The sequence below is a fragment of the Crocodylus siamensis genome, chromosome 6 (genome assembly GCF_052110815.1).
Source record: "Crocodylus siamensis isolate JL-2025a chromosome 6, ASM5211081v1, whole genome shotgun sequence".
Lineage (NCBI taxonomy): Eukaryota > Metazoa > Chordata > Crocodylia > Crocodylidae > Crocodylus > Crocodylus siamensis.
The window spans coordinates 31,879,534-31,906,926 of NC_143400.1; the positions used below are offsets into that span (position 1 = coordinate 31,879,534).

Below are 27,393 nucleotides of genomic sequence, written 5' to 3' on the forward strand. Positions count from 1 at the left end.
ATGGGGGCCGAAGGGGGCTGGCTCCCAGCTGCCTACTCCAACGCCCTTCCCCGGGGCCGGGGAGACCCCAGGTGTCCCGACACTGCCCCCAGTCCCCCCCGGACCCAGAGAAAGCAAGAGCCGGGGGCTCCAAGCCCCACCGAGACCAGGCCCGCGCCCTTCCCAGAGCGAAACCAAGACAACCCCGAGCGGCCCCGCCCCTTCCGCTGCCGCTTCCGGGCGGGCGGGGAAGGGGCCAGGGCGCAGGCGCAGGCGCGGCGGAGCGCGGTTCAGGTGGGTCCGCGGCCGCGGCGGGAGGCGGGCGCCCCGGGTGGGTGCCGAGCGGCCCCCTGCCCTGCTGCCCGGGCTGGGCTAGAGGAGCGAGCAGACGGGTCCGGGTTGCCGCCGGCCCCCTCCCCTCCCCGCGCCCAGGCAGTGCCTGTATCATCCCCTGCCCCTCGGCTCCCCACGCCCCGCAGCTAGTCTTTTCTGCCGCCCCGCCCAGCTCGCCCCTCCTGCCCCGGAGCTGGTCCGGGCTCCACCGGGCCTCACTCCTAGTCTTTGGGTCTGTCTCTGTGCCCAGATGGCCGGGATCCCCCCACGGGCCCTTTCTCCCGGCACTGACGTCTTTGCCACCCGCCACGGCTGCTTCGTGGTCCGGTCCGACCTGGGCTGCTTCCTCCGGGCGTCCGACAGCCACGCGCCGGCGACCGTGGAGGTGGGGAGCCTGCACCCGGCGTGCCAGGGCGGGGAGCACTATCTAGGAGACCCCACCACGGGCTCCTCTGTCTGCATCGTCCGGGGAGATGTCGTCCACCGAGCTACAGACCTAAGCACAGCCCCTTCTCCCAACCCTCTCCCGCTCCATCCCAAGTGCAGTGGTGGGGACCACTATGCCTCTGGAGGAGGGCGCTTCTTCATCATCTTCCTTGCCCGTGGAGTGGTCTTATCTGTGGCTGACCTGACCACAGGGGCTGAGGCTAAGGAGTCGCCACTGCTGCCCGCAGCCCTCCGTGGGCTCTACTACTACGCCTCGGCTGAAGGCCTCCTGACTTTCCTAGATGTCGATGGGGAATGTGGGCTGTGCAGCCACCTCTTCTCCAATGCAGACTGCCACGAGGTCCTCCCTGTGCACCCAGATGTGACTAGCTTCTTTCCTGGTGGCTTGGCATTGGTCCATGGGCCTGCCTTTGGCGCCTGGGAATGTGTCAAGTTGATCCAGAATGACACCGATGTACCAGTCCCTGGGAGCCATGACATAACCCGGAAGGTGGGGCACATCCAGGAGAAGTTGGCCAACTGGACAGATTCCACTGCCAGTTTTGCTAGGGCCGCAGACCTCGCTGTAGCCTTGCTTCAGGCCCAGTTCTCTCTGCCCGCCACTTACGGTGGCTTGGGATTGCAGACAGAGCAGGAGGAGTGGGAGGCGGTAGCCGAGGAGGATGAGTCTCTTCGGGTCATCCTGCAGCCCAGGCAAAAGCTGTACTGGTGGCAGTATACCTTGGGTTTGGGCCACAAGTCCTTGCTCTTCTGCCGTTCCCTGAAGGTCACCCGAAGCCCTGCGCCACCCACTCATGTCCCGCTGCCCCAGGCAGATGTGAGGCCTCCTGGGATCTAACTGCAGAGGACAAGCAATGCAATGGTTTTGGCTGCTGTTGAATAATAAATGCTGATGTGTCTGCTGTGAAGGCTGCATCTGGGTGCAGGTGGACAGGCCTATGCAAGCTGGGGAATCTGAGGCACAGTGGTTGTCAGGCCTATAACCTAAGGTTTGGTCCTCCCCATGCTGATAGCAGCATGCCTGGCTGGAAGAGGCCCACCACTCCCACCCTCATGGGCTGTCAGGGCTGTTGAGAATCAGCTGCTGAGGCTGGGTCTCTGGGTCTACTCTTAAGCCCTTAAGACTTGGATGGTGTGTGAGGGTGGATCCATGCCCACAGTGTGTGATTGGTTCCTCATGCCAGGGATGTTTGGCTCCAAGAGTTTTGGCTCTAAACGCTAGATTCCCCATGTCCTTTCTCCAGCTGAGGATATCTTGTCTCCAGGCTTCTTCCCTAATCACTGGACTCCTGGCAGCCAAGCCTCATTTCCCTGCTCTTCAGCATAGACTTAGGAGCCCTGGCTTCTATCCATGTTTCCAGGGGGGCCTTCACACCCCTCATATTGGCCTCAGCAGGACTCCTAGGTCTGTGCTGCTCCAACCATAGTAGATGGATTCCTCTCTAGCCACTGGGCTGACCCAGTTCTAGGGCTGGTTTCTGGGGGAGGGGGCAAAGACAAAGGCAGGGGCCTTTTTTGGGAGGGATTGACCTTTGAGATGCTGGTTAGTGGTGCAACATAGTTCTGCTGGTGGAGACAGACACGGAGATCATGAGAGATCTGGTGTCTGGGTACTTCTGTTTTCTCCAAAGAACTGATCTAGGTGGATGTTGGAGCTGTCCTACTGCCTGCCTTCTCTAGGAGGATTCTGGTATCTGCTCTGGCCAGATCCTGGAGATGGAGGTGATCTGAGTCAGAGCTCCCCCATCCTTTAGGTGTTTCCATTCATGCTTCCACCAAGAACTGGGCTGAAAGGCGATGTTAAAGCCCCTGACACTACTCATCTCCCCTAGGTCTCACTAGTAGCGCTGGAGATGGAGAGGTGCAGATGCTGGGAGAGGCCCCACGTCCATCTTGTCCTGGTCCTTGCTGCAAGCTGTGGTGGTAATGCCTGCCTGGACTTGGCCGCTCCAGGGCTATCACTAGCCATGCATTTGTATCGTCAATTGTACTCGGCACTAACTAGTCAAAGATGCTTCTCCCCATCTTTGTGCTCCTAGCTGCCCTTCTTTGCATCTGTGCTTTGCATATTCTGAGCACCAGCAATTAAACTGGTTTCTGCCCAAAAAGATCTCCAGCTAGAGGCAAGCACCCCATCTTTCTACAAGGGTTGGGAGTCATGGGTTCCCTGCACGGGGTAATTGTCCTCCTCTGCCCTTCCAAATGCCTGGGTCTTACCTTTCCTGGTCTATCCCTTGACAGCTGGGAACTGTGGACCCCTTATCATCCCAGATGCCTAGATCTCGTTTCCTGTGCCAGCCTGGCTCTACACTGCGCTATGCAAACACTTTTTCAGGGTGGTGCCAGGGCTGCCCTGGCTCCTACATTAGGCAGGTGAATGATCTTGCGCTCCTGGTCTGCACCCAAGACAAAGGGGCTGATGTCAAGGAGGGGCCTACACCAGCACTACTCTCCTGGAGGATGGGTAAGGGCAGGGCCCAATCTGAGAGCCCTGGGCAGAGGCTCAGTTTCCTGAAGCTGGCTGCCTGTTGGCAGGGAGGAGGAGGTGGGGATGGTGGGAGAGGGGCATCAGCTGAGAACCTATAAGTTGGTATGGACCTCAAGACCCTTGGCTTTTCATTCCAGCTGTGGGAAAGGACCAAACTTGAGTGGATTGGGGAGGGGATGTATGTGGGTGGGAGGTTAGGGGACAGAAGTGGGTGCTATCCAGTGCTACCCCCCAGAGGTGCAGCACAGCTCCAAGCTAGAGGAAGGCATGGGTCTGTGAGAATAAGGAGCTGATACATCATCAGTGGGTTAAATGTGCTTTGTGGTCACAGCAAGGACAAGTTGGTAGTTTCATAGTTTCTAGGGTTGGAAGAGACCTGAGCAGATCATCTAGTCCAACCCCCTGCCATGGCAGGAAAGAGTACTGGGGTCAAATGACCCCAGCAAGGTGTTCATCTAACCTCCTCTTAAAGACCCCCAGGGTAGGAGCCTGCACCACTTCTCTTGGAAGTTGGTTCCAGACCCTAGCTGCCCTGACCGTGGTAGCTCAGGATGGGGCCCAAAAAGGGGAGTGGGAGTGGAAGGAGATGGCATGTGGACTCCTTAAGCAGTGTGCCACCAACGTCCAGTTCTCACAGGGTCTTCACTAGGCAGGTGGTGAAGAATGAAGCCAGCTCTCCCGGTGCCTCTATCCCCTGCTGTCCTAATACTTTCCCTCCTTCCCCTGGCCGAGCTGCATGTGCACTATGCCCAAAGCTCACAGGGTAAGTCAGACCACCTCATCTGCCACTTGGTAGCATTCTTGTAGGTGACATGGGAGCATCAGTGCCAGAGGACTGAGGTGCAGGAGACCAACAGGGGCTAGGCCCAAGAGGACCACACCTTCCAGATTTGAGTGAAGATTGAGATGGGGGGAAGGGAGCGGGGGCGGGGGCTGGCCCCATGGAGCACATATGCATGATGAGTTGCTGGACTGAGTACAGTTTATACTTTTGGGACAGCCAGGAAAGGCAGGTCTCTATGGCAGTGGCTGGATTTGATGCTGCTCTTGGCTGGGCTTTGCCTCAGAGCTGGTTGCATATTTTGAAAAAAACTCACAAAACAAAAAAACCTTTCTCTTTTTTCTCTGTAACTTAAGTTCCCCCATCTGTATGATGGGCACTATAACCCCATCTCACCCATGCACTTCCTTGTCTGCTGAAACAGGGGATTCTTAAGAGCAAGGGGCCATCTCTCACTGTGTGCGGCTGCCAGCACACTGAGGCTCCCAGTTTGGGTTTTGGGGTTCAAAGAATCATAGAAAATGAAGTTTGAAAGGGACTTCAGGAGGTCATCTAGTCCAACCCCCTGCTCAAAGCAGGACTGTACCGTTAGATCATCTCAGTCAAGGCTTTGTTTAGCTGGGTCTTAAACACCTCCAAGGATGGAGAGTCCACAACCTCCCTGGGTAACCTGTTCCAGCGCTTTACTACCCTCCTAGTGAGAGAGTTTTTCCTAATATCTGTACTTCCCTTGCTGCAACTTGAACCCATTGCTCCTTGTTTTGTTATCTGCCACCACTGAGAACAGTCCAGCTTAGGAGCTAGGATCTAAGAGTTCAAGAAGCTGAGAGTTTATTTACCTCTTTGTTTATCCCTGTGGTCCTCTTTGTCAGTCTATCTGTTTATCCATCCTTACGTACACATCTTTGGCCTTCCATCCATTCCTCCCAGTGCACAAATTCTTATCTCTGTGTCCATTTGTCTCCACTGGTATGTAACTATCCATCTACATGCATTTCCCTCTAATGTTCATCTATCCATCCCCATACTCATTCTCCTGCATCCAGCCATTCACTCTATATACATATTTTCCTCCATCTGTCCAACTATACGTCTTCTACTATCTATCCATCCATCCATTTGACTAGCCCCAGCTCATCAGTGCCCATCAGGAAGGAGCTGGGCTGGAGACCTTGTGCAAAGGGGCTTATGCTGTTTGCAGGCCCCTCACACTCCAGCTTCCACCAGGTGTCTGTCTACTTGGGACCCTTTGTTGCTGGGCTTCTGTTGAACACTGGTGTCCTCCTGTGTTGTAGGTTGTACCCATGCTGGTCTAAGGATATAGGTAGACAAGGTTCTTTGGGTAAATGTGACATCCAGCTAAATAGTTGGAAAAACTCTCTCCAATGCCTGCAGAAGGATGTTTGTTCCTGAAAGCTTGCAAAGAACAATTTTTCCAACTATTTAGTTGGTCTAATAAAAGATATCACATTTACTCTTGTGTACTGTGAAGGAGCAGAGCTGAGGGGTAGACTGAGGAGGGGCGGGGAAGGGGTTGAAGCTATCCAAAGGCATTTGAGGGGCACCATGGGTGGAAGAGGAGTCCTACAGATACCCCATCTGAAAGGGACACTGTAGGATGGGGGAAGTCTCATGGTGGGGAAAGGGGAAATATTTCCTGAAAAAAGGGGCTTAGGCCTCCAGGACAGCAACAGTGATTGATTCCTTAGCTTTTCTGCCACATCTAACTTCTATCTCTACGCCTGTCTTCCAGTCCCGGTAGACCTTTCTGGCACAGACAGGTCCAGGAACAACTCTTCCTTGGCAGGGCTGGGCAGAAGTGACAGGAGTATGTTGGCTTGCTAGTTCAGAATGGGGATGGATTTGGGTCCCAGTTCCCCAATGGGATCAGAGACTCTCCGTGATTGCAATAGGATCAAGACTGGATTCAGATCTCATCTCCCCTGGGGGAAGTCGGAAGTCACCCAATGCCTCTACATGGAGTAGAAGAGTCTGTGACAGGTGTTCTGATGTCAGCAATAGCGGACTGAGAGCCAGGAGCCCTCAGTTCCTCCTGATTACAGGAGGGGAGCAGGGATCTAATGGTGAGACCTAGAGGGCTGGGAGCGAGAACTGTGGCAAGCAAGAGTTACCCTGAATTCCCTCCCACAACCTTTTGGAGTTTGCAGGTTCTGGAGATCAGTGGACAGCGTATGGCAGGAACAAATGCGATTCTATCTCACCGGCCCTGCTATTTATTACCTTTGCTATAAAAATAATTTGTGCAGATGCCACAGTTCAATTTACAAAGGTAGGTAAGACTCAGTAAATGCCTGGGAAAGACCCACTGCTAAAGTGAGATGAACACAAGGAAGGGATTGGGAAGGGAAAAGGGAGAGCATTAGGGAAAACTGGAAGAGCAACTGGTTTGGCCTTTCAGATCAAAGATCTTGAGAGAGGAGTGAGGCTCATGGAGACTAACACTAATAAGGGAGGAGGCTTGGAAGGACCTTGTAAGGAAGGTGAAGACCAAGGAATTCAGTGGGATACTGAAGGAGCTGGAAACTCCATAGGGCAAGTGAGGTAGGTCAGGCAAAGATGCTGTCCCTCAGTGGGATTTTGGTCCAGTTGAAGGAGAGGTAGGAGACAGACAGAAGAAAGCTGGTGTAGTGAACAAGAGTTAAGGGAAGAGGAAGAGAAGGAGACTAGCAAAGAGAAAGTATAGGGTTCAAAGCAGAGGCAAAGGCTGTAATATGGAAGTCAGATGGGTGCCAAAGAAGGGGATAATCGTAAAGGAAGTGGGGTGGGATGCATAAAAATCTTGGAGGAGACACTAGGTTTACAGACATGGATGGCTGGAAGGATGATGGGGCTGCCAAGGGAGGGAGAGGTGGCCAGTGTGTGAGGTACAATACAAACTGTGCAGCGGTTTGTCCCCATCCAGTGGTGGACAAAGCCCCATACAGGGGGTTATGTATAGGATATGGCCAACAGAGCTGGCTAGGTCTTCCCCTGCAGCAGGATTTCAGATTTTAAACCCCTGAGTCAGATGCACTCAGGGCAGACCCTGGTCTCATTCTTGCTCTGGCTCATTCTAGAGACACTCCATGACTGATGCAAGTGCAGAAGCAGAATCTGTCCCTCAGTGGGAAGGCAGCAGCAGACTAGGCAGAGGTAGAAATTGGAGTCAAAGTGTCATGGACTTTGCCAGGGATCAAAGGAGAAACTCACAAGCTACAGAGGCTCCAGAAAATCTCTGAAACAGATGATGCAGCTGCTGGTGGAAGATTGTTGTCTTTTGCGGGGTGGTGCAGCAGAGGCCACAACTGATGTTGGGATGGGTGAGTGGTGAATGAAGGGGAAGGGACAACAGTGGATCTTGAGAAGTGTTATAAAACAAAGCTTCTCTAATCACTCCTTTCCAGCTGGTCACTTCTCTTTCCCCTCCCACCAAGGCTCCAAGGTGCAAGGCAGGATGAAGATAGCCCTCCTTTATTGTTTTCTATCTCCTTGACTCAGGCCTCAATATCCAGTTTGGAGACCAACAGTTTGTCCTAAGATCCAGCCAGTCACTGCAACAAATGTTTTGAACAGGGGCTATGAACCAGGCAATGCTTTTGCAGGGGGACACGTAGTGGCTCACCCCAGGTGTCCACACTCTCAGGAATGACATGGGCTTCACTAGAATAAAAAAAAAAATGCTGCCTCCCCCATCTTCATCATGGCATCCAAGAGATGGAGGATGGTGGGTGGGCTCTTCAACTACTACAGCAATTTCTTGCCCATAGCTGAAAGATGTCTCTCTATTTTGTAGGCCCAGTCCCAGGAGTTAGTGTTCCAGGGTGCAGAAGAGCAGAGCTTGGGAAGGGTTCAAGCTTATTGGGTTCAGTCTTGCTCAGATGCTGGATTTGATCTTAGAGTGGGTGGGGTGAGAGCGAGCTGTGGAGGGCTTGTTAGTGTTGTTGTTTTCTCTTTCTCATTCCCCGTCCTCTTGGTCTCATTTGCAAGTCTTCACTCCCACACCTCTTGACCTCACCCTGTGAGCCTTGCTCCCCCCGCATTACACCAGGGCTTGTTTTTCTCTTTCTCATGGGCCATGGCCCTTGCAACAATACAACAACCTGCTATCAGACAACAGTCCTGCAGCTCCAGGTATAGCTCAATCAGTGCTATTGGCACTGAAGGTCATGGATTCAGTCCCTGATAACAGGAGTTCAGTTAAATGCTGATCCCAAGAAAAGAGTACCAATGGGTACTGGCTAAAACAGTCCCACTTCTAACTTGGTCAAAGCTACCTCTGATTTCTTATTTTGAATGTCATAGGTTCAAGCTGAAACAGTGATCTGTGATGAGAAGTTGGTGGGCTCAGCTATATGGAAGAGCAGTTTGCTGTTACTGCTGTAAGCCAGTAGCACTATAGTTTAACTTATTAAGTGGCCCATGATATGTAACGCTGAAAGTGCCCCTGAAACACACATGGTATTATTCCTGCAGCTCACATGGAGAAACAACCATGATTTTGGCACTGGAGGTTATGGCACTCTTGGGCGTCAAAGCATAGATTTGCCTCCCCAGAAATCTCAGAAGTTGAGGCTCAGGAGGGCTTCAGAGAGCTTGTTGAGATCTCGGGTGCAGGGCTCCTTGTGGAGGATAAAATCCACCCTTTGGTACTGTCCTGTGAAGATCTCCAGGAGCTGCTGCCTCAGCCGCTCAGTTTCTGCTGGTTTCCGGGACATTTCTTCCTCCTCCCCTTCCTCCTGCTGCCATCTGCTATGCTGCTGCTGCTGCTGCTCTCTGGTAAGCCCTCCTGGGAGCTTCCTGTCCTTTAGCTGGAGAACCTCAGACTGAGGCGCCGAGGGGGGATGTTTGGCCAGGGGAGCTCCTCGGCCTGCAAAAGAGTGGTAATTCAAGGGCTTGGACCTGCAGGGGAAAATATTCACAAAATGTTAGCCTGAACTTCCAGACATCCTGGGTCCTTGCTGTACTTACTAAATGATGTACCCACAGTTCCCATGTCTGGTCACCAGGAGGAGGGAGGATAGCATTTTTTGTGGCCAGAATGTGGCAGCTAAAAAACCCACTCTTACTAAAAAGTGGGGTGGGGGAATCAAAATCCCCTTAAAGGGATTTCTGAACATATAGCATTTTTGCATATAAAGCCCTCCCAAAGCCAGCTGGCCTTGCCTGACCACTCCAGATAGATACCTATGGTTCTTTTTCAGGAATTCATCCAAGGTGGGACCCCCTCGGCCTAGTGGATCATCTGGAACCATAAAGATGTTGCCCACGAAAGTATACTGCAGCAGCCTGAAAACAGGGAAATAGAAGAACTTCTTAATCTCATTCTGGATCAGAGTCAGAGCTGGGCCCTGTGCCCCTTTCCCCACCCTTTGAACAGGTCAGTCCCTCATCTTGGGGCCAGTACCCCATAGACGGGACCGGCCACACATCCCAGTTCCCAGCCCTTGATCCAGCCAACTCCCACTGCCTGGTCCAGGTCCATACCCTGTTACCAACGTTCCCCCTCCTCACCTCTCTTTGATGATTCCTATCCATTTCTTAGATTCCTGCACAAAGTCCCGGAGTTGGTCATTGGTGACGATGATCCCATTGGTTTCCTCTGCCAGCTTGAGCATGAACCTAGCTCCACAGGCACAAAATGAGACCCCCAGGATGTTCTTGGGTACTTTTGGGAGTTAGGACAGATTCTTGTAGTGCTCGTAACTGAGCACGAGGTGGCAGCATGGCTGCACAGATGGTGGCCACAGTCTCCAAAGTACCATATTACAGGGATAGTAGGAGCCAAGGACAGTTCCCTTGTGTTACTCTGTCTCCATGATATAAGGGGAGAATTAAGGGGCAACAGCAGTGGGAAAACTGTATGTCCTATTACAGCCTCAGCTTCTGCACTGGGACCTAGAGATGTCCTTGAATTAACCCCAACCATTTCCTGCCTTCCAGACATCTGCTTATTGCTCATACAGCCAGGCAGGCCTTTGCATCACCTGACCCTTGTGGTTTGGAAACTCCAGTTTAGGGGATACCCTGGGAGTGCCCCAGGGTCTATATACCACAACTGAGTACTTGAGCTTCCTTTTAGACTATTCAGTCTGATTATTAACTGGCTGGGTGCCAACAAGCCCTGGGCTCAAGCAGGGGAGAGCACATTGATGTGAGGGTCCAGGGAGTGTGACATGGGATTCCCCAGTGGACTCAAGCTCTTCCCGGGCTCTTCCACCCTTCTCCCGCCTGAACCCTAGGCGCTGGTGGGACATCTCAGCCTCACTTCCTATGGGAAAGTCAGGCCTAGTCTTAAGGCCAAGTGCAGCTTTCATGCAAGTCAAATCTAGGGTCTAATCTGGCTTTGAGGTCTAGCGAGACCCTTGGTGAGAGCTGGGGTAGAAAGTGCACCTTCGTTACCTGTCATCGTAAGACACAATCCGCTTCCCAGCCACCTGCCGTGAGGGTGTTAGGGACAGCAGACTCAGGTCTCGGAGCTCAGTCAAAAAGTGCTGTTCTGTGCAGTGGGGACAGAGAAAGAAGAGAGATGGAGTCACCTGGAGCAGGGCTGAGTCCATGAGGGTGAGAAAGGAAAGCAAGCACCAAGGCATAGAGATATGCTTTTATCCCCATCCCCTGTCTCACCTTTCACCTTGGCATCCTTTTCCATCCTCCACTGTGGCACAAAGACTGTCACCTCCCGGTGTCCACGATCCCAGAAATATTGCACTGCCAGTGCAATTCCCCGACAGGAGAAGAACTGGTACAAGCCATGCCTGCAGGAGAGATGGAAAGGGATACTGAAACCACACCAGATCCCAGCAAGGACATGGGAAGGCCTAGTCGGGGCCTGAAAGCCTAAGTTAACTCCCAAATCAGGTTCAAGGACTAGAGAACTATCCTGTTCATGAAGTATGTTGAGTGTCATGGAGGTTCCCCAAAATAAAGTTACTTTGGGAGTTTACTGCATGGCACGCATGAATAGTGTCTCAAATCAGGTCCATTATTGGGGTAGTGGGTCTCTAATTGCAGTGAGTGCATACCTGTACTCGCTTCTACTGTGTTCTTGTTATAGTATTTGATACAAATGTAATTTCAGGGCATCTTTATATTTCAGCTGAAGTTGTTAGTGAGGTGATGACTAACTTGAATGGTCTACCTTTACTCTTAGAAGAGTCAATAGCTGAACATTAGCTTTTGACTTGGTTTGTGTAGTGGTCCTCCACAAGCCTTGTGTTGGACAGATAATGATGCATTTACTTTTTAAAGGAGCCTAACATCAAGCTGGTCAAACTACCATATCAGATTGATGAATATGCATGTCTAAAGATGCAAGACTGTGGTCTGGTAAACATGGCCCTTTGGGAGGTCAGGAAGTTACCGGACCAGTGTAAGCCCCTTCGAAATGAAGGGGTGACAAATGATAATAGCCAAACTGGCAAAGGTACTTAAGTCTGCCTATAGAGTATGGCTTTTGTCTCCAGTATTCCCAGGTATTTGGGAGTGGTTGAGTCCCCCAGCCAAGGGTTCTGCTAAAGCAAACTGAGAGGGGGATGCAAGAAACCCCGATGGGAAGTGCCAGAAGTTGCACTGAGACCCTTAAAGCTAGCTAAGGATTGCACCTTTGGATTTAAGAACAGGTCAATGTTCTGGTGTTTTCTTTGGTTTACTCTTATATTTCTGCCTGTCTCTCATCATATGGTTGCCAGTTTCTTATGCTTGTTCTGTTGTTATAAAACCTTTTTATTGTCCTTTTACTGGTTGCCTATGGAGGGAGTGACTTTTTGGCAGGTGATATCTAGGCTGACCCTCTCCATGGGAATGGGGACATATAATTTCTTTCATAACCTAAAAGTGAGGGGCTACCAAGGATCCCTCACTGCAGCTAGAGAGTCTAGGTACAAGGGTAGAGTATCTGAGGTGCTGAGATCAGGAGCTATTTCAGAGCAATCTCAGCCTGTGCCTTACGGCAAGTGGCAATACAACGGGGAGAAACTTGGGGCTTTTGGGGTCCCCTGTGGATGGATCTGTGACACTGATGTCTTTAGGAACCATCATCTTGATCTTGGTCCTCAGGGCCATGGGCAAGTCAACCTGAGTGCTATGGCCTAGTCTGGTGTCAAGGTCTACAAAGCGCTGTAATAAAATCAAGCAAAAGATTTTCAGGTCTAGTTTCATAGTTTCTAGGGTCGGAAGGGACCTGAGTAGATCATCGAGTCCAACCCCCTGCCATGGCAGGAAAGATTACTGGGCCAGGGTAGGGGCCAGCACCACTTCTCTTAGAAGTTGGTTCCAGACCCTAGCTGCTCTGACTGTGAAGTAGCGCCTCCTAATGTTGAAGGCCTATGGATAAGTCATTATTACAGTCTAAGGATCTTTTCTGGAGGACCCTAGATCAGACAAGTCAGACATACCATTTTGGGCCCGTTCAGTCTTGGAACCTACTGAGGCCTACAGAAGTGTCAAGCCCCTGGTTTTGGAACCCAGTTGTACTTGAGGCAAATGATCAAGGCAAGCCTAGATTCTCCAGGCCTCATCTAGCTTGGGGGGCTTATGGGAAGATCAAGCTTACTGTTCAAAGGTCAAATTTGGTCTTGAAGAGCTATTGACTAGCCAGCTTTAAGGTGTTGGGACCTTGTCTGGTCTTAAGGCCTATGAATAAATCAAGCACAGATTCTCTAGATTTATTCTGGCCTACATCTACAGGAAAATAAGGCTTACAGTCTTGGGGTCTACTTGAGTTTGAGGCTAGTACTAAGGCTTACCAGGAAGGCTGAAAGGTCCAAATCAAGGTAGTTAGTGGAGTTTCATTTCACTAAGCTTACTGGCTGCCCATCAAGACTCCCAAACTCCACAGCATGTGGGCTGAAAGGGCACACAGAACTGTCAGCTACTTACACCATGGCCACATTGCTGCCATCAATAATGATCCTACGAAGGTTTTTTTTCCCTGGTGTGTTGGCCAAGTTGAGCTTAAAGGGCTTCTGGATAGCCTCCATGAACCGCTGTGCTCCAGTTACCATTGGCACTTGGCCCGTAGGTGCCTCTGCCGGGCGTGGGTAAATGTCTTCAGCTGGCTGGTTCTCTAATATGGGGAGGTCAGCAGTGGATACCTCTGTAGGGAAAGCAGAGCCATCTGGGAGAGGAGGAGGGCCACGGACACCACTGCGGAAAGGAGATCTGTTGTGGGCTTTCCTCCCTGGCTGCCAATGATGCTGACCCCGGGGAGAGTCCTTGCCATTTGAAATAGCTGGTTCACTTTCACTGTGGCTGCTTCTATGCCCTGGTCCAGCTGCAGCCCCGGCTTCCTCTTTTTCATTGAGCTTCCTCAGCAAATCAGCCAAAGGGGCTCCCCGTGGGATTTCATCTGGGATCTCGCTGAGTGAGTGACCACAATTGGCTGCCGCTGCCTTAATGACCTCTACCAGGTACTCGTGTTCATCTTGGGTCATCTCCATCTGCGGAAGAGGCGATAACCCTCTTCCGCTGGCCTCCTGGAGAGTCATGGTATTATGTTCTTGCTGGGAGGAGGATGCTTGCTCTCTCTCAACCTTACCCAAGATCCTTGAAGGGGCTTCCTGCACCCCACCTTCCATCAAGACCTTCTTTACCACCTGCTCCTTGTAGCCCATGGTCTTGAAGAAGTTCAGCCTCATCTTGAACTCCTTCTCCGTCCACGATGACGACATGATACCAGTTGACAATTCCTTCTCCTCCTCGCTGGTTTCCCTGGGGTTCCTTTCCTTTAGGGATTCCTTCATGCCTGCTGCTAAGCCCAGGGGCCCAGGGGACAATGAATCTTCCTGACCCTGATGGGCAGCATTACAACTTAGGAAGGGTTGAGAAGACCTCTTGTGAAGTACTAGTTTCGGAGTGGTCTCTTCCTCAGGCCTACTGAGACTAACTGGAAAATGAGTTTGGTTAAATCCAGTGGATAGATCAAGCCTGGAGTCTTGTAGGCTAGTCTGGTCTTGTAGCCTACTGAGGTCTTTGGGAAAATCAAAGTGGTCCTGAGTGTTAGTCAAATCCTGAAGCCTAAAACCACCTGTCGTTTCAGCTTTCCCACCAAGTGGCCAGTCTTGTCTGAATGCCAGTGGGGTCCAGCCCCCATTCTTTTGTTCTCCTTGTTTGACTTCCTCCAGTGTTTCCCGCACCAGGCTGAGTAGCTCCTCTTTCACTGAGGTGGGCAAAATAAGCAGGTCCATGGCATGCTTGTCATTGTGGGACTCTACCAGTTCCCTGAAGGCCCTTTTGACCATAGTTTCCTGTTCTTCAGGAAGCTTGGGATTGTTTTGATACTTTTTCACAAACTCCTGGATGCGGCTCTGAGCCATCACAACGGCCTCAGCCAAGCCTGAGACCAACAGGGAGCCAGAGCTAAGGAGCAACAGGTTGGCTGAGGTCCCTTGGATGAGACAGCCCAAGAAAAGACCTTGAGCCCCTAAAAAGACGCACTGCATGTCCTTTGGATAGGAGACTTTCTCACTCAGTTCAGGGGTGCAGAGACCTTTGATATAATCCTGGAGGAGAAGACATAGGAACAAGTTTAGGACACATTTCACCACACTGAGGGAATGCAGATAGGTTACTGCCCTCTGCCAGGGCACTTGCTTACTATATGTCTATATAGACACTTGCTTACTTGCTTAAAACCACTTGCTTACTACATGTCTACACAGTGCTCAGTGGGATGCAGAGGCGTCCTGGATCCTGCCATAGGGGGTCTGCATAGTAGAGGCAGGAGCATGGAACTGCCATACCAGGAGGGACTAAAAAAGGCTAGGACTCTCCAAGCTGGAAAGAAGAAGGCTGAGAGGGGGATATGACAGAGGCCTATAAAATCATAAAGGGTGTGGACCAAGTAAACAGGGAACTAACATTCACCGAGCCCCAGAATATTACAAATAGGAGACACCCACTGAAATTACTAGGTGACAGGTTTAAAACTAACACGAGAAAGTCCTTTTTTATGCGCTGTGTAGTTAACTTATGGAATTCATTGCCACAGGAAATGGTGGAGACAGACAGCATAGCCAGGTTGAAAAAGGGAAGATATACATTCAAAGATGATACATCTGTTAATGGCTACTGAACAGAATGGTAAGAGATGTTTCTTGTGGCATGTCTAAGCCAATAATGGTATGGTGGATGCCAGGGAGGGTATTGAATAAGGTATGAATTACTTTAGATGTATCTAGTTCAAGGCTGTTCCCGTATGTAATTCTGCCACTGTCGGAGACAGGATACTAGGTTAGAAAGACCATTGGTCTGACACAGCACGGCACTTACTATGTTTTGTGTTTTTAAGTACATGGCAAGATAGCGGAACCTCAACTGTAGGCAGGCTACACAGACACCCCCATGATGGCAGGAGCCCCCAGCTTTGTTCAGGGATTTGATGCAGCACCTGACAGTGATGGAGTGGTCTGCACAGAGCCCAGCAACACTCAGGGAGGGGAGGTTCTGGTTTTGATTGCGGGGAGGGGGCATCCTGCCTGGATTGATGAAAGTTATCCTCAATTTCAGTTGAGGCATTTGACCAGCTCCTTATGGACCCCTACGGGCCTTGATCTTGGCTGATGCCTGGAGGTACTAACAATACAGAATATCCATGTATAAAATCCTTGGTTAAATGAAAGTTATGTTGGTTATAGCATCTAGCACAGAACAAGGAAACGAGCCAGGACTGACGATGCCTCAGTCACTTTAACACTGTCTCTTTGCAAAGATACAGCTTGATATAGTCTTTAACTAGATATGTGATCACAGACTGTTTGTTACCATGGGATCTCAGCCTCCTAGGCAAATAATTGCAGGCAGCCTAAACACGATGTTCATCGCTATTTCCCCTTTTACTAAAACTGGTTGTAAAAGGTATGAGATGATACTCTTCCAGTCCTGATCTGCAGTTCCCTGCTAACCCAGTCCTGACCTTACTCTCAACCTCTGCTGTGAACCCTTGCTCACAGCCTCCTGTGATTCCCCTATTTAGGCTGTCTTTTACCAGACCCTCTACACTCCCAACTTACAGCCTCCTCCTAATATCCCAGCCCTGGGTGCCCCACATCTTCCTATACAATCTAAATAAGTGAATGCAGCAGTAATCAACAGGTGGGCATGAATTAAGTGGTAGGAAAGGGGTACTTTGGGGGCTCTCAAAGCTACCTTTCTCCTACTGTCAGCTTCACATCCATGACAGAAAAAAAAAAAGGAAAAAATCTGCAGCATAAAATTCCCATCATTGATGCTGGTTGGAATCGAAAGTAAAAGCTCCAAGGGGAGTGTCCTGAAATGCATCAGCTTCCTGGTATGATATCACCATGCCAGGGCAAGGCTGGTAGTGGGGAAAGCCACAGAACAGAAGAGGAAAGAGGCAGAAGCAAGGGTGGGGGAAAAACCCAGGGCCAGTTCCTTGATAGGTGCACACCACAGAGCTGGACCCACTGATTGCAATGTGCTGAGGAGCCATTTTGTACTAGCAACAGGGGAGTTGGCTCTATTGATTTCAAGTTGCTCTGTGGCATACTGATATGCAGACGAGTAAGGTAAACATTGTTCCCAGTCCTAATCTCAGCTGTCCTGGAGTCATTCCCTCCTGGCTTCCTCCTCCCCCGCAACTGCAATGGATCAGGACCACATCCTGACTTCCCTTGGAGTAAATCTGGAATCCCCGCTCTTCCTTCCTGAATTCTAATCTCAGCTCCCCATCCTCCACCCTCTGGCATGAATCTGGAATCAGCTGCAGTGGAAACAGGGAACTTATGACAACCAGAACCACAGGATTGTGTTGTAATAGGGCAGTGAGGGATTAAAAAAGCCCAGGGATGTATGCAAGCAAAACCACGTGGGTAAAAAGTACTTGTGTGCATTTTGCAATATATATTTTGCAGCTGCAGTGCATGTACACACGGCTGTGGTGTGCATGCACGGAAGCGCACACAAAGCACAAGGACAAAAAAAAGAACATGATACGCATATATTCAGGCACAATTGTAAGATACACCCACAGACACTCCATGGATTATGATACACATACACACAAGGTTGTCACACTGGAACACACACAACAGATTGTGAGTGTAGGCCTCACTGGAGCATGGATTGCACATATAGAAATCATACAGGGCCTGTTAACAGCATGAGTTGAAGTAGGCCCTAGTAATAGCATAAGCAATAGACCTTGGTGACCAGAAAGTAGATCCCATATGGCCTAAGCGGAAACTCTGGGAAAGTTAGAAGTGTTAGCTTTTGGGCACCTCAGAAAGACAACGGATGGAAAACAATGGATAAGATAGTTACAAAACACCCAAAAACCTCCCCACAGGTTCCCCAATCTAGTGGGAAGCTGAGAACTGGATGGAAAAGATGTCACCTGAAGAGGTTTTAGTGTTTGGTGAGAACTAGGAAGTGAATGCTGTAAACATGGAGTTGTTTCAATCAATGTATAAAAAGGGGCCTGGGAACCCTGAAGACTTTGCATTGATCTAGGGCTTGTTTCATGAAGATGCCATGTTTGCAAATAACCAGGCTAGCAACATGCCTGAATGGATTATGGCTGTTAATGTCTAGGCTTATTTGTAGGCAATAAACCCAGAAGAGTCTTTGTTACTAGGAACCAAAACCGGTGGTCTACAAGGTCATTAGGAGTGGTATACAGCATTACAGACAATACCAAGAGAGAGCCTTCACTGTCCATCCAAGCTGAGGGAGCCTAGCATGACTGGTACTAATACTTCACCCTCGACAGCATATAAGAGTCTAACACTGGTGAGCCTGACCACTGATCTCAGTAAGTAAGAAAATACCCTCTCTGAAAGGCAAACAGTCATACCCTGAATACAAGCAATCGGGGACAGACTGCAGGGGAAGTGTAGTGCTGTACAAGTTGCAGGGGAAGTGTTATGTTCGCTAAGGCAAGTGGTCAAGCAGCTTTGGAAGGAAATTAATACCTAGTGGTACTATGTGGTAAAAAGGTAAAAGGATGAAAAGAGACAACAAAGGATGTAAACCCTCCAGACCTGGCAGGTAGCATTCATTAAAGGTGAATTGTACAGGATGAATGGTAACAGCATGTCAGTGAAGGTGTGAGTTAAGTAGAAATTGTATATGTGGGATACATAAGAAAATACAGTACTAGTGCATATTGAAAAATCACTCTAACATTTGCATGCATAATAAATGCTAGTATTTACTAGTCCTGTTACAGGAAGGGAAAACATATCACCAAAAGCTACTTTTATAATTTAAGGTTAATTCAAGACTATATAACTCATTGTTAAAATGTTTTAAATGGAAATTTGATGTTACAATATATACTTTATATGTGTATTCTTCTACTAAACTTATCTATTGGATTCATTAATAAATGAAGTTAAAAAAAAGTTTTTAAAAAACCCAAAACTTGTTATCTATACAGTTTTCAAAACAATTATCTTCTCAAAGTTAAACCAGACATATACAGAGATGGAATCCTGCTAAGGTTGGATAAAGAAGCTATCACTGGAATAGAAGCAAAACTTTGAATCCAGGGTTTTCCTGTATAACTAAGTGACCCTCAAGATGCTGCAGGAACATGGACAAACATTCCTAAAATTGGTCAGCAGGATAGTTCATCCAACCATAGGATCATAGGCAAGTGGGGCTGAAAGAAATCTCATAGGGCGTTTTTACACATACAAGTGCCGGGCAATTTGAAAAGTGCCTGGCACTGCATCACTTGCAGTTGTATAAGCAGCGATATGTGCATCAGCATGTAGAAAATGCAAGCAGTCCGCTTTTGAACTAAAGCACATAGAAGGTGTTTTAGTTCAAAAGCGCGCTACCACCATTTTCTCCGCGCTGAGGCACATTTCACTGCTTATACAACTGTAAGTGATGCAGTGCTGTGCATATCAGCTTGCTAGTGGAGCAGACACAATTAACTGAGTCTGCTCTGACATGTGGATCTTCGGTGTGTCTAGGCACAAAAATGTATGTGTATAAATGTCCATAAGGTCTGGTCTAGCCATCTTCTCAAAGCAGGATCTGACTAAAGTATCCCAGCCAAGTGTCTGTTTAAGCTACTTTAAATAAGTTTCCAAGGATGGAGATTCCACAACTTCACTAGGTAGTGTGTCTCAATGCCAGACCACCCTCACAGTCACTTTACTCAAGGACTCTAAATGCACAGACAAGAATGTTCTACATGTAACATGAGTATCATAATACTGTACAGGTTTATAAAGAGTTTAGGCAATAACCGAGTTAACATTTGTAGAAAGTAGTGTTAAATATTGTAAAAGTTTGGTTAGCTAATATGAACTAGGGAAACTAACTGTAAGATCATAGATGATTGGAGCAAGACCTGGAACAGCTTACAAGTAAATAATCAATATACAATCCAGTAATGTAGCTATGTAGCAGTAACAGTTTATGTATCTTCCTCTTTTTAGGTGCTTCATATATTTTTCTATGTACTTACATAAGCATAACCTTTTTATATTCTGCTTTGTAACAGTCTCATATATTGGAACAGGGGTCAGCAACACTTTCTAGTGGGGTGCCAAAATGAGCCAGCTTAGGTTGGAGATGGGTCGACGCTAGGACCCAGCCACTGCTCATCCCTGCTCCCTGATCGTGGCACAGCATGGGCAGAGTTGCAGTGTGGTGCAGACAGAGCACCCTGCCGCCAAAGCCACAGCTTTTCAGGTCAGATTTGCAGGCCCGTGAGCCGTAGGTTGCTAACACCTTTACTGTAAAATTAGAATATCCCAGCCTATTAGCAAATAAATATTTAGCCTGAGCATCAAGTTTGCCAACTACATAATATATGCACCATATACTCCACTGTTAACTATCTTCAAGTAGGCTGCACCTCTCAACTTGAGTCTGAGACCTAATATTCCCAGGCCTGCTACATGGGCCTGAAAATAAATTGGTTAAACTTGTCTTTTTTACAAGGAAAAAAGTAGATAGAAATGGGGCATGAGTGTGGGGATAGGCATAGTACAATGGCCATACATCAATGTCTAGCCCACTTGTCATCTGCCGTCTACACTTTATGCTTTTCTAGGATGGTGGGTAGACCTCCTCACCTTAACAAAGACAAAAAAGAGGGCAATATGGTCCTTGCTGGAGGGTTGTAACACAGATATAGCACTCAACGGGTTATGATATACAGACACACAAGGTTTTCACACAGGCAGACACACAAAAGACTGTGAGATAGACAGTTGTGGAACAAGAGGATGCTGATGTACAGATACAGACAAAGTTATACATAAGCATATTTGTAAGACCCACAAATGATTCTGCTCAAAGACTTGACAATTTTGGGCATTGCAAAGTGCTTAGAAACCACAGGACAGAGGTGGAAGGAGGGAAAGAAGGCATGTATGGCTGGAAGAGCATGTATGGGGATGGATGGGTTATATGGAGACAGAAGAAGAGAAAGGTGCGAATAGGAATGGGTGGACATGATGGATGAATGGAGGGGTGGATGCATGTGTACAGGGAGGGAGAGATGGATGAATTGTTGGTGCGGATTTGGGGATGGATGCATCATAATAGAGGAAGAGATGGATGGATGGGTACTATGGCGATGAATGGATGGGTAAATGTGTATGGGGTCAGATGGATGGAAGAATGTGCATGTATGGTGTTGGATGGATTGATGAATCTTGTGTGGATTTGGTTGGCAGGTTGGAGAGGGAAGGAAGAAGTTTGGTTGGCAGGTTGGAGAAGGAAGGAAGAAGTGATCCTGCAAGCCCCTTCAGTTACCTTTGCTCTCTGCAGACTCTCCTTGGATCCCTTCAGCTCCAGCCAGATCTTCCTGGCACCTAGGGTGGTGTCTTCAGCATTTTGCTTGGTCCCCAGCACTCCTAGTATGTTGAGCTCCACACCAAACAGCTGCTCAATGTGAGGCCGCTGCTCTGTAACCAAGAACTGAGCCTCCTCAGGAACTGTAAACTCATCCAGGGCCCCGGACCTCATTGTCCTGGTAGCTGTAGGCCAGGCTTCCACCTCCATGGTGACTTTCCGTCTGTGTTCACCTCACGCCTCACTTGGTGACCTGAGGGATGGAGAGGAAGAGATGTGGGGTTAGCGAACATGCATTTTTGATGACTATGACCCATGAAAACTAGAATGAGGAAGGACAAGAGCAGGCCAGTGACCACAAGGTAGGGAAGGGCATGTATGAATAATAAGTGTGCAACAGGAAGTAGGCAGTAACACCTTGTGCAAAGGCACCAGAATGGGCCCCCAGATACACACAAATTTATACACACCACACACACACACACATATATATACACTCATATACATATATACATGGATGCATGTGTGTATTATATATATAATCACTGTCCTTGGCATAAAGTGGGAGGATGGTTGCACAAATGAAAATAGCCTCACTGACACTAATGCCACCAGTTTGGAAGTGCTAATTATTCAACGTCATCTACAGCAGAGAGAGTACGGTGTGTGCAGGTCCGAAGTACATTTACCAAAACAACTGCTCTACTCCCAAGCCAGCCAAGGACAAACAACATGCGGGGGCCAGAGGAAATGGTTGAAGGCCACCCTCAAGGCAAACATGAAAAAATGTGGCATTGACATCACAAGTTGGGAAAAACTAGCCCAGGACAGGGCAATATGGCAATGCCTTGTGAGAGAAGGTACATCTTACTTTGAGGAAAACCATCTTGCCCTGAAGAAAGAAAAATGACAGAAATGGAAGGAAATGAAACAAGGCAGAGAAATCTACGGTTCATCCCTCCCTTTAATCACCGCCTGTGGTGTTTGCCAAGATCTCGACAGCTCTAGGCCTTCTCAGCCATCAAGGGACATATTTACAACCCTTTCATTGCCATAGTACCCATCCATCTATCTCTTCCTTTATTATGATCCATCCCTCCACTCATCCATCCATCCCCAAATCCACACCACCAACCATTCACCCATCTCTCCCTCCCTGTACACATGCATCTACCCCTCCATTCAACCATCACCATGTCCACCTATTCATATACACATCCTTCTCTTCCTCTGTCCTGTGGGAGTGGTCATCCTTGACCCTGAGGGATCACCACATGTGAGTAAATATATATCTATCTTTGTACATACACGCATTTCTGAGGTATACACTGCATTTGAAAGCAGTAAAGAGCAAGAAGGCAATGATGACTAACTGCTGCTATCAGCAACACTGAAAAGAAAGGAGGGAGTAGTGGCAGGTGATAGACTATATCGGTATGTAATAACTCATGGGATGGCGCTGTTAGTTGTAGTTGTGATGGTCTAAGGACAGGGGCAAACAAGGTTCTTCAGGCAAATATGGTATTTTTTATTAGACCAACTAAATAGTTGGAAAAAGTAAAAAGACCAACGAAATAGTTGGAAAATAGTATCTGTGGTGTGTCCCCTGGAGAGTTTCCACCCCAGGTTGTTTGGGTGAATGTGATCTCTTTTATTAGACCAATAAAATAGTTGGAAAAACTGTTCTGTGCAAGCTTTTGGGTACAAACACCTTTTTTCAGGAAGAGGGACAGTCTCTACTTTCTGCCCTGTGAGAATCACTGCCTAAGGAAGGGTGTTGTTCCTAAAAGCCTGCAAACATGGGCAACTGGTGCCTCCTGAGTCGGGGGGGGGCAGGCACTTGCGTCCTCCACTGACAGATCACGCTGACTGGGGGGTTCACCAGCCCTCTTGCCTTCCCCCCTGCCCATCGCCTAAGCAGGCAGCGCGGCCTGGGAGGGGGGCACGTCACCCCGGTGCGCCCCCTCCACATTGCCACTGCTTGCAAAGAACAATTTTTGCCAACTATTTTGTTGGCCGACTAAAAGAGATCACATCCACCCAAACAACTGTGCGGACTCCTGGGGTGGGGACCCTCCATGGGGCTGCCCGGGGCCACCACAGCGACTCTTTCCCAACTATTTGGGACTGTTCCCAACGTTTTCCTCTATTTAGTTTATTCACTAGTATTTCGTTGGTCTAATAAAGCGATGACATTTCCTGAAAGCAGCTTGTCTGTCCCTGTCCAGAACTGCAGCCACAGCGGCGGCCACGGGCGCGGGGTCCGACACGGGGACGCGAGTCGCGGGGGGAGGGGGGGACAGGCCCCCCCGGTGTCGCTCGGGCGCTGACGTCACAGCGCCCCGTCATGTCAGGCGGCTGCACCTTACGCAGCAGGTCCCGGCGCTGCCCTCGGAGCCCGGCGCGCGGGGAAACTGAGGCACCGGCGGGGGGGGCGGACACGATCCGGCGTCTCGCGCTGCACCGGCCCCGGCCCCGGCCTGGGGGAAACTGAGGCACGGGGTGCGCGGGGACCCCCCCCCCCATGCCCCAGGCCCGGTGCTCGCGGCCCCGCAGGGAGGCCGCCCCGGCCCCCCCGGTACCCACTGACCGTGCGCGGCCCCCCGCGGCAGGCTCGTCCGCCCTGCTCCGGCGCCGCCCCGCTGGCTCCGCCGCCGCTTTCACTTCCTGCCCGGGCAGCGTCACTGCCTCCGCCGCCGCGCCCGCCCCCGGCTGCCGCCGGCCCGGCCCGCGCCCCGGCTGCCCGCCGCGGCCCGCGGGCTGGGAGGGAGACCTCTCACCGCACCGCCTGCGCGGCCGCGGGGGGTAAAGGTGCCCCCCGGGCCTGCCCTCCCTTGCCCATCGCCCCCACCCACCCGTGCTCCCGGTGATTTCGTTACTCTGATCAAAGACATCACGTCCACCCCAAAAGCCGGAGTGACTGGGATAAAGTTAGACCCGCTTCCGGACGCCAGGCCTTCTCCCCCAGGCCCCCAGGCTTTGCCCTCCCTTATCGGTGCTGGCTCTCCATACCGCCCCATCCAGTTTTCCCAGTGACTGAGTTAGTCTCCCACAAGATATAGCATCTTGTCTGCCTGTGTCCTTAGACCAACAGGGCTACAACCAGCACCCCTCCCCGCGCCCAAGCACTGCCCCGTCGCTGCTGGCGGCTGTGCTGCGCGTCCCTCCGCGTCCCCCCGAGAGGTGCCCGCCTTCCTGCCCCGGCCTGGCCCCGAGCTGGGGAATTCCAGCTGGTGACATGGGGCCGATGGAGACCGGCCCTGCCAGGCTGGGGGAGGGCTCCCGGCCTCTGCAGAGGCAAGGATTTCTTAGTGGGGTATCTTTTATGGGACTGACTACATAGCTGGGGTAAAATTAGACAAGCGGGGTTGTTTGTCTCTGATTGCAGGAGCTCTGAAGAAGAAAGTGGGGGAAGCCTTTGCCAACGGGCTCCTTTCCTGCTCAGCTCTCCCTAGCCCATTCCTATACACTTACCCCCCATTGTCCCAGGCACTGCTCAGCCACCCCCCTCGACCAAGACTGGGGCCCCGGGACAAATATTGGGTTCCCCATTGAGCCGGATATTATTATATCGCCCCTCACAGAGACTGGAGGGCCCACGGCGCTGGACACAGCATAGACCCATCCCCACATCAAGATCAGGGTCCTTACTGTGTCACACCAGGATCCCCAGTGTGTCAGGCACTGCCCAGAGCCCCCATGCAGCTGAGGTCAGGGTTTCCAGTGTAGTGCGTGCTTCACAGGCTCACCTGCCCCACAACTGAAATCGTCCCCAGTGCGCTGGGTGCTGCATAGGTCCAGCATCCCCCTCTGACACCTGGGATCAGGGTCCCCAGTGTGCTGGGTGCTATGCAGATCAACAGACTGAAAGAAAGCCCCTGCCCCTAAGTGCTGGCTGTTTAAATAGACAGATGAGGGGAGAAGAAACCAGGTCACAAAGAGGTAAGGTGACTTTCCCAAATCACATAGGCAACCAGTGGCAGAGCCGAGAGCAGAACCCAGGTGTCCAGGGTCCTGATAGATTTCCCCCCTCCCACTGCTTCCCTCTCTAGCTGTTGGTCTATTTATTTTCATCTCCGTCCTACCGAAACTGTACCCTATTCCTCCTCCTGCCCTGCCTTAACCTCAGTGAGAAACTTATCTCCATTACCTTCATGGAAATGCAGCCAGCTTGGGGGTGGGGCAACTGGGAGAGAGTCTCTCACTGAAGTGGTGGCTTGCCCAATGATGAAAAACAGCCAGCTTTGGGGAGGGACAGGCGAGTACTAGCTGTGCAAGCATGCGTGTTTTGGGATGACTTACCCAACCCTGAGATGCAACTGGTTCCGGGATGGAGCTGTGGGGTTTTCACAGCACCAGTTCACAAAGTTTGGTCATCTGGTGAATAAATGCAGCTGTCTCTGGGGTGGTGTAGCTGCCCGGCAACTTGAGGTGAGAGGGGTTGGAGGATTCTGTAGCCCACTGAAACTGCTGTGGGGCTTAAGGAGGTGGAAAGCAATCTCTGGAGGAAGGATCTTGGTTAAAAGAGTCCCAGTGAAAATACTGAGGTCCGTGCTGACTGAAATGGGGGTAGGGGGCACTGCTGAACCACCTGACCTACTCTCTGCAGCGTCATATACCCCATCAAGCCCCCTATTCAGTCCCAGTGTCCTCTGCTTGACCCTCTTCCTCACAGCACAGTGCCCCTTCCTGAGACCCTATATCCTGCCCAGCACCAAACCTAGATTCCTAGCAGCTTGGGGTGAACTTTTAGTGTTGAGCCCCCCTTTGCCACAGATGATAATAATAATTGGACAACGGGAAAAATAATTACCATTTTGAGACCCCTTTCTTTTTGGGCCCCAGGTGGCCTGGTTTACCCATGCCTGTGTCTGGCCCTTATCCTTTCCTCTGTAGCACTGTCCTCCCTACAGAGCCCTACCCCTTGCAGTGTCACAGCACACTGAAGCCCTCCACATTCTCCCTGTACCCTCTATTGAGACCCTGCCCTGTATCTGCAGCATGGCAGCCTCTAAGAACAACACAAGTTTTTATTGTTGACTTCCCCATTTCTTCCCTTGATGTATGCCTTGGAAGCTAGCGCCATCTCCTGAGCACTAACTGCAAGCCTTGAGCTGGGTCCAAAACCAGGCACTGGAGGCTTTGAGCTGAATGCTGGTTGACAGGCATGGAACTGGTGGGCAGGAAACTAGGGTAGATGGGCCTATTACTTGCATTTGATACACGAAAACTTCTTTTCCCTGTTTGTAAGTATATATTTTATTATTCTTCACTTATTTCCTACATATTTTCCTGTTTTCTGGCAGATCAACATGCTTCTGGTGATACATTTCCTCCCGACATGAAGCAGTAGAGCAGGAAGGGACTGTTTGTATTTAAATATGAGTTTATTTCAGAATCTGGGCCAAACTAGAGACAGTTGTTGCCCCTTGCTCCTCAGGATAAGCCAGTAGGAACCATGCCATCCTGGTGCCCCCTTGACTTTCTGAATCAAAATCAAATTGGCCAAGTAATCAAACAAACAAACACAAACACTGAAAAACTTAGAACTGGGGAAAATATATCATGGCATAACATTTTGAGGATCAATACTGAAAATGGAACTTTTTTCTTCTTGTAACACCTCTGCCATTTTAATAGCCGGCCAGCTTTTCCAAATGGCCTTATGTCTCTGCAACTTCTCATCAGGAATAGGAAGCTCCTGTTTTAACATATAAAATAGAGGTTTAACGTCTACAATGGAACAAGGAAATAAACCAAGACACAGACTAATTTTTTTCTCTGAGAACTAGGAATAGCACCAAGAAGACCTGACTCCTACCCCACCCCAGGTCTAACCCACACTGCTGGATCCCACTCCCCTCTAAGAAGAGGATAGAACTAGTTGGAAAAGAAAAGAAAAATGTTGTAAGCATAACTGTCTTTTCCCTTCAATGTATCCTCATGGAATTGGGAAATGCTGCTACTCCTTTTATACCTACAGGGAAACTGAAGCACAGAAAAATGATGGGTGGATACTGCCAAGGTCCCCAAGTGACTTAGAAGCCTAAGGTTGTAGACAGCCATAACAGTTAAACTGGTGTTAAATTATACCGGTGTAAGCTGGTCTGATAGAACTGTTATGTTGTCTGGTTTTATGTCAGCAATCATAGAGTGAAACTGCTGTAATTGTAGCTGTGTTTCATTCAGGACTGAAGCTTCAGGAGTTTAACTCATTTAGACTAGTATACAAGTGGAAAACTGGAGTTGGAGCAGCTTATGCATGCTTTCTCAGGGCAATACTCCTTTCTCTTTCAAAATGGTTTAAAGTTCATAGTCAAAGTTCCAGTTCTAATAGCATCTTGGACACTTAAAGGTTTTTCATAGGATTGAGATTCCTAAGTCACTTAGGAGCTTTTTACATAAATGATTAAGAATTCTCTATGCCCTCAGTTTCCCTAATTTGTCTGTAAATGACTGGACCAAATGATGTGTATGTCATTTTTGGTTTGTTTCACAACTGCCTCCTTGAGTGCTGAGTTGCATCCAGTGGTCTAACTATGACAGCATCCTCCCTTGTCCTCGATAACGTAGGCTGAGATTTTCAAAA

At 49.7% G+C, this 27,393-nt stretch overlaps 2 protein-coding genes across 8 annotated transcripts; one reads left to right on the forward strand and one right to left on the reverse strand.

Moving 5' to 3' along the window:
• On the forward strand, positions 1–9,363 carry LOC149862179 (uncharacterized). The gene is made up of 3 exons (XM_090053865.1): positions 1–273; positions 563–2,682; positions 9,230–9,363. Exons 1-2 carry the CDS (start codon positions 1–3, stop codon positions 1,595–1,597), a joined length of 1,308 nt encoding a protein of 435 aa, XP_089909991.1. The 3' UTR covers positions 1,598–2,682; positions 9,230–9,363.
• KHNYN (KH and NYN domain containing) lies at positions 2,689–25,224 on the reverse strand. 7 transcript variants are annotated; one of them, XM_090051629.1, is made up of 8 exons: positions 25,107–25,224; positions 20,766–21,057; positions 12,906–14,527; positions 10,653–10,783; positions 10,428–10,524; positions 9,540–9,647; positions 9,213–9,314; positions 2,689–8,927 (listed from the first exon to the last, which is right to left on the reverse strand). In XM_090051629.1, exons 2-8 carry the CDS (start codon positions 21,012–21,014, stop codon positions 8,588–8,590), a joined length of 2,649 nt encoding a protein of 882 aa, XP_089907755.1. In that variant the 5' UTR covers positions 21,015–21,057; positions 25,107–25,224; the 3' UTR covers positions 2,689–8,587. The 7 variants fall into 7 exon arrangements, with proteins under 7 accessions (XP_089907755.1, XP_089907754.1, XP_089907756.1 ...); XM_090051628.1 differs by lacking the exon at positions 25,107–25,224 and adding an exon at positions 24,955–25,042; XM_090051630.1 differs by lacking the exon at positions 25,107–25,224 and adding an exon at positions 23,817–23,831.
• Positions 25,225–27,393: the final 2,169 nt, after the last annotated feature.

Bases quoted from the DNA above. Each gene is read 5' to 3' on its own strand.
- LOC149862179 (XM_090053865.1), top strand. From the start codon at position 1: ATGGGGGCCGAAGGGGGCTGGCTCCCAGCTGCCTACTCCAACGCCCTT. The intron at 274-562 runs GTGGGTCCGCGG...CTCTGTGCCCAG, and splicing joins CGCGGCGGAGCGCGGTTCAG to ATGGCCGGGATCCCCCCACG.
- KHNYN (XM_090051629.1), bottom strand. From the start codon at position 21,014: ATGGAGGTGGAAGCCTGGCCTACAGCTACCAGGACAATGAGGTCCGGG. The intron at 14,528-20,765 runs GTAACTGAAGGG...CTTCTCCTCCAG, and splicing joins AGAGTCTGCAGAGAGCAAAG to GATTATATCAAAGGTCTCTG. The intron at 10,784-12,905 runs GTAAGTAGCTGA...TCTCTCCTGCAG, and splicing joins GGCAGCAATGTGGCCATGGT to GCATGGCTTGTACCAGTTCT.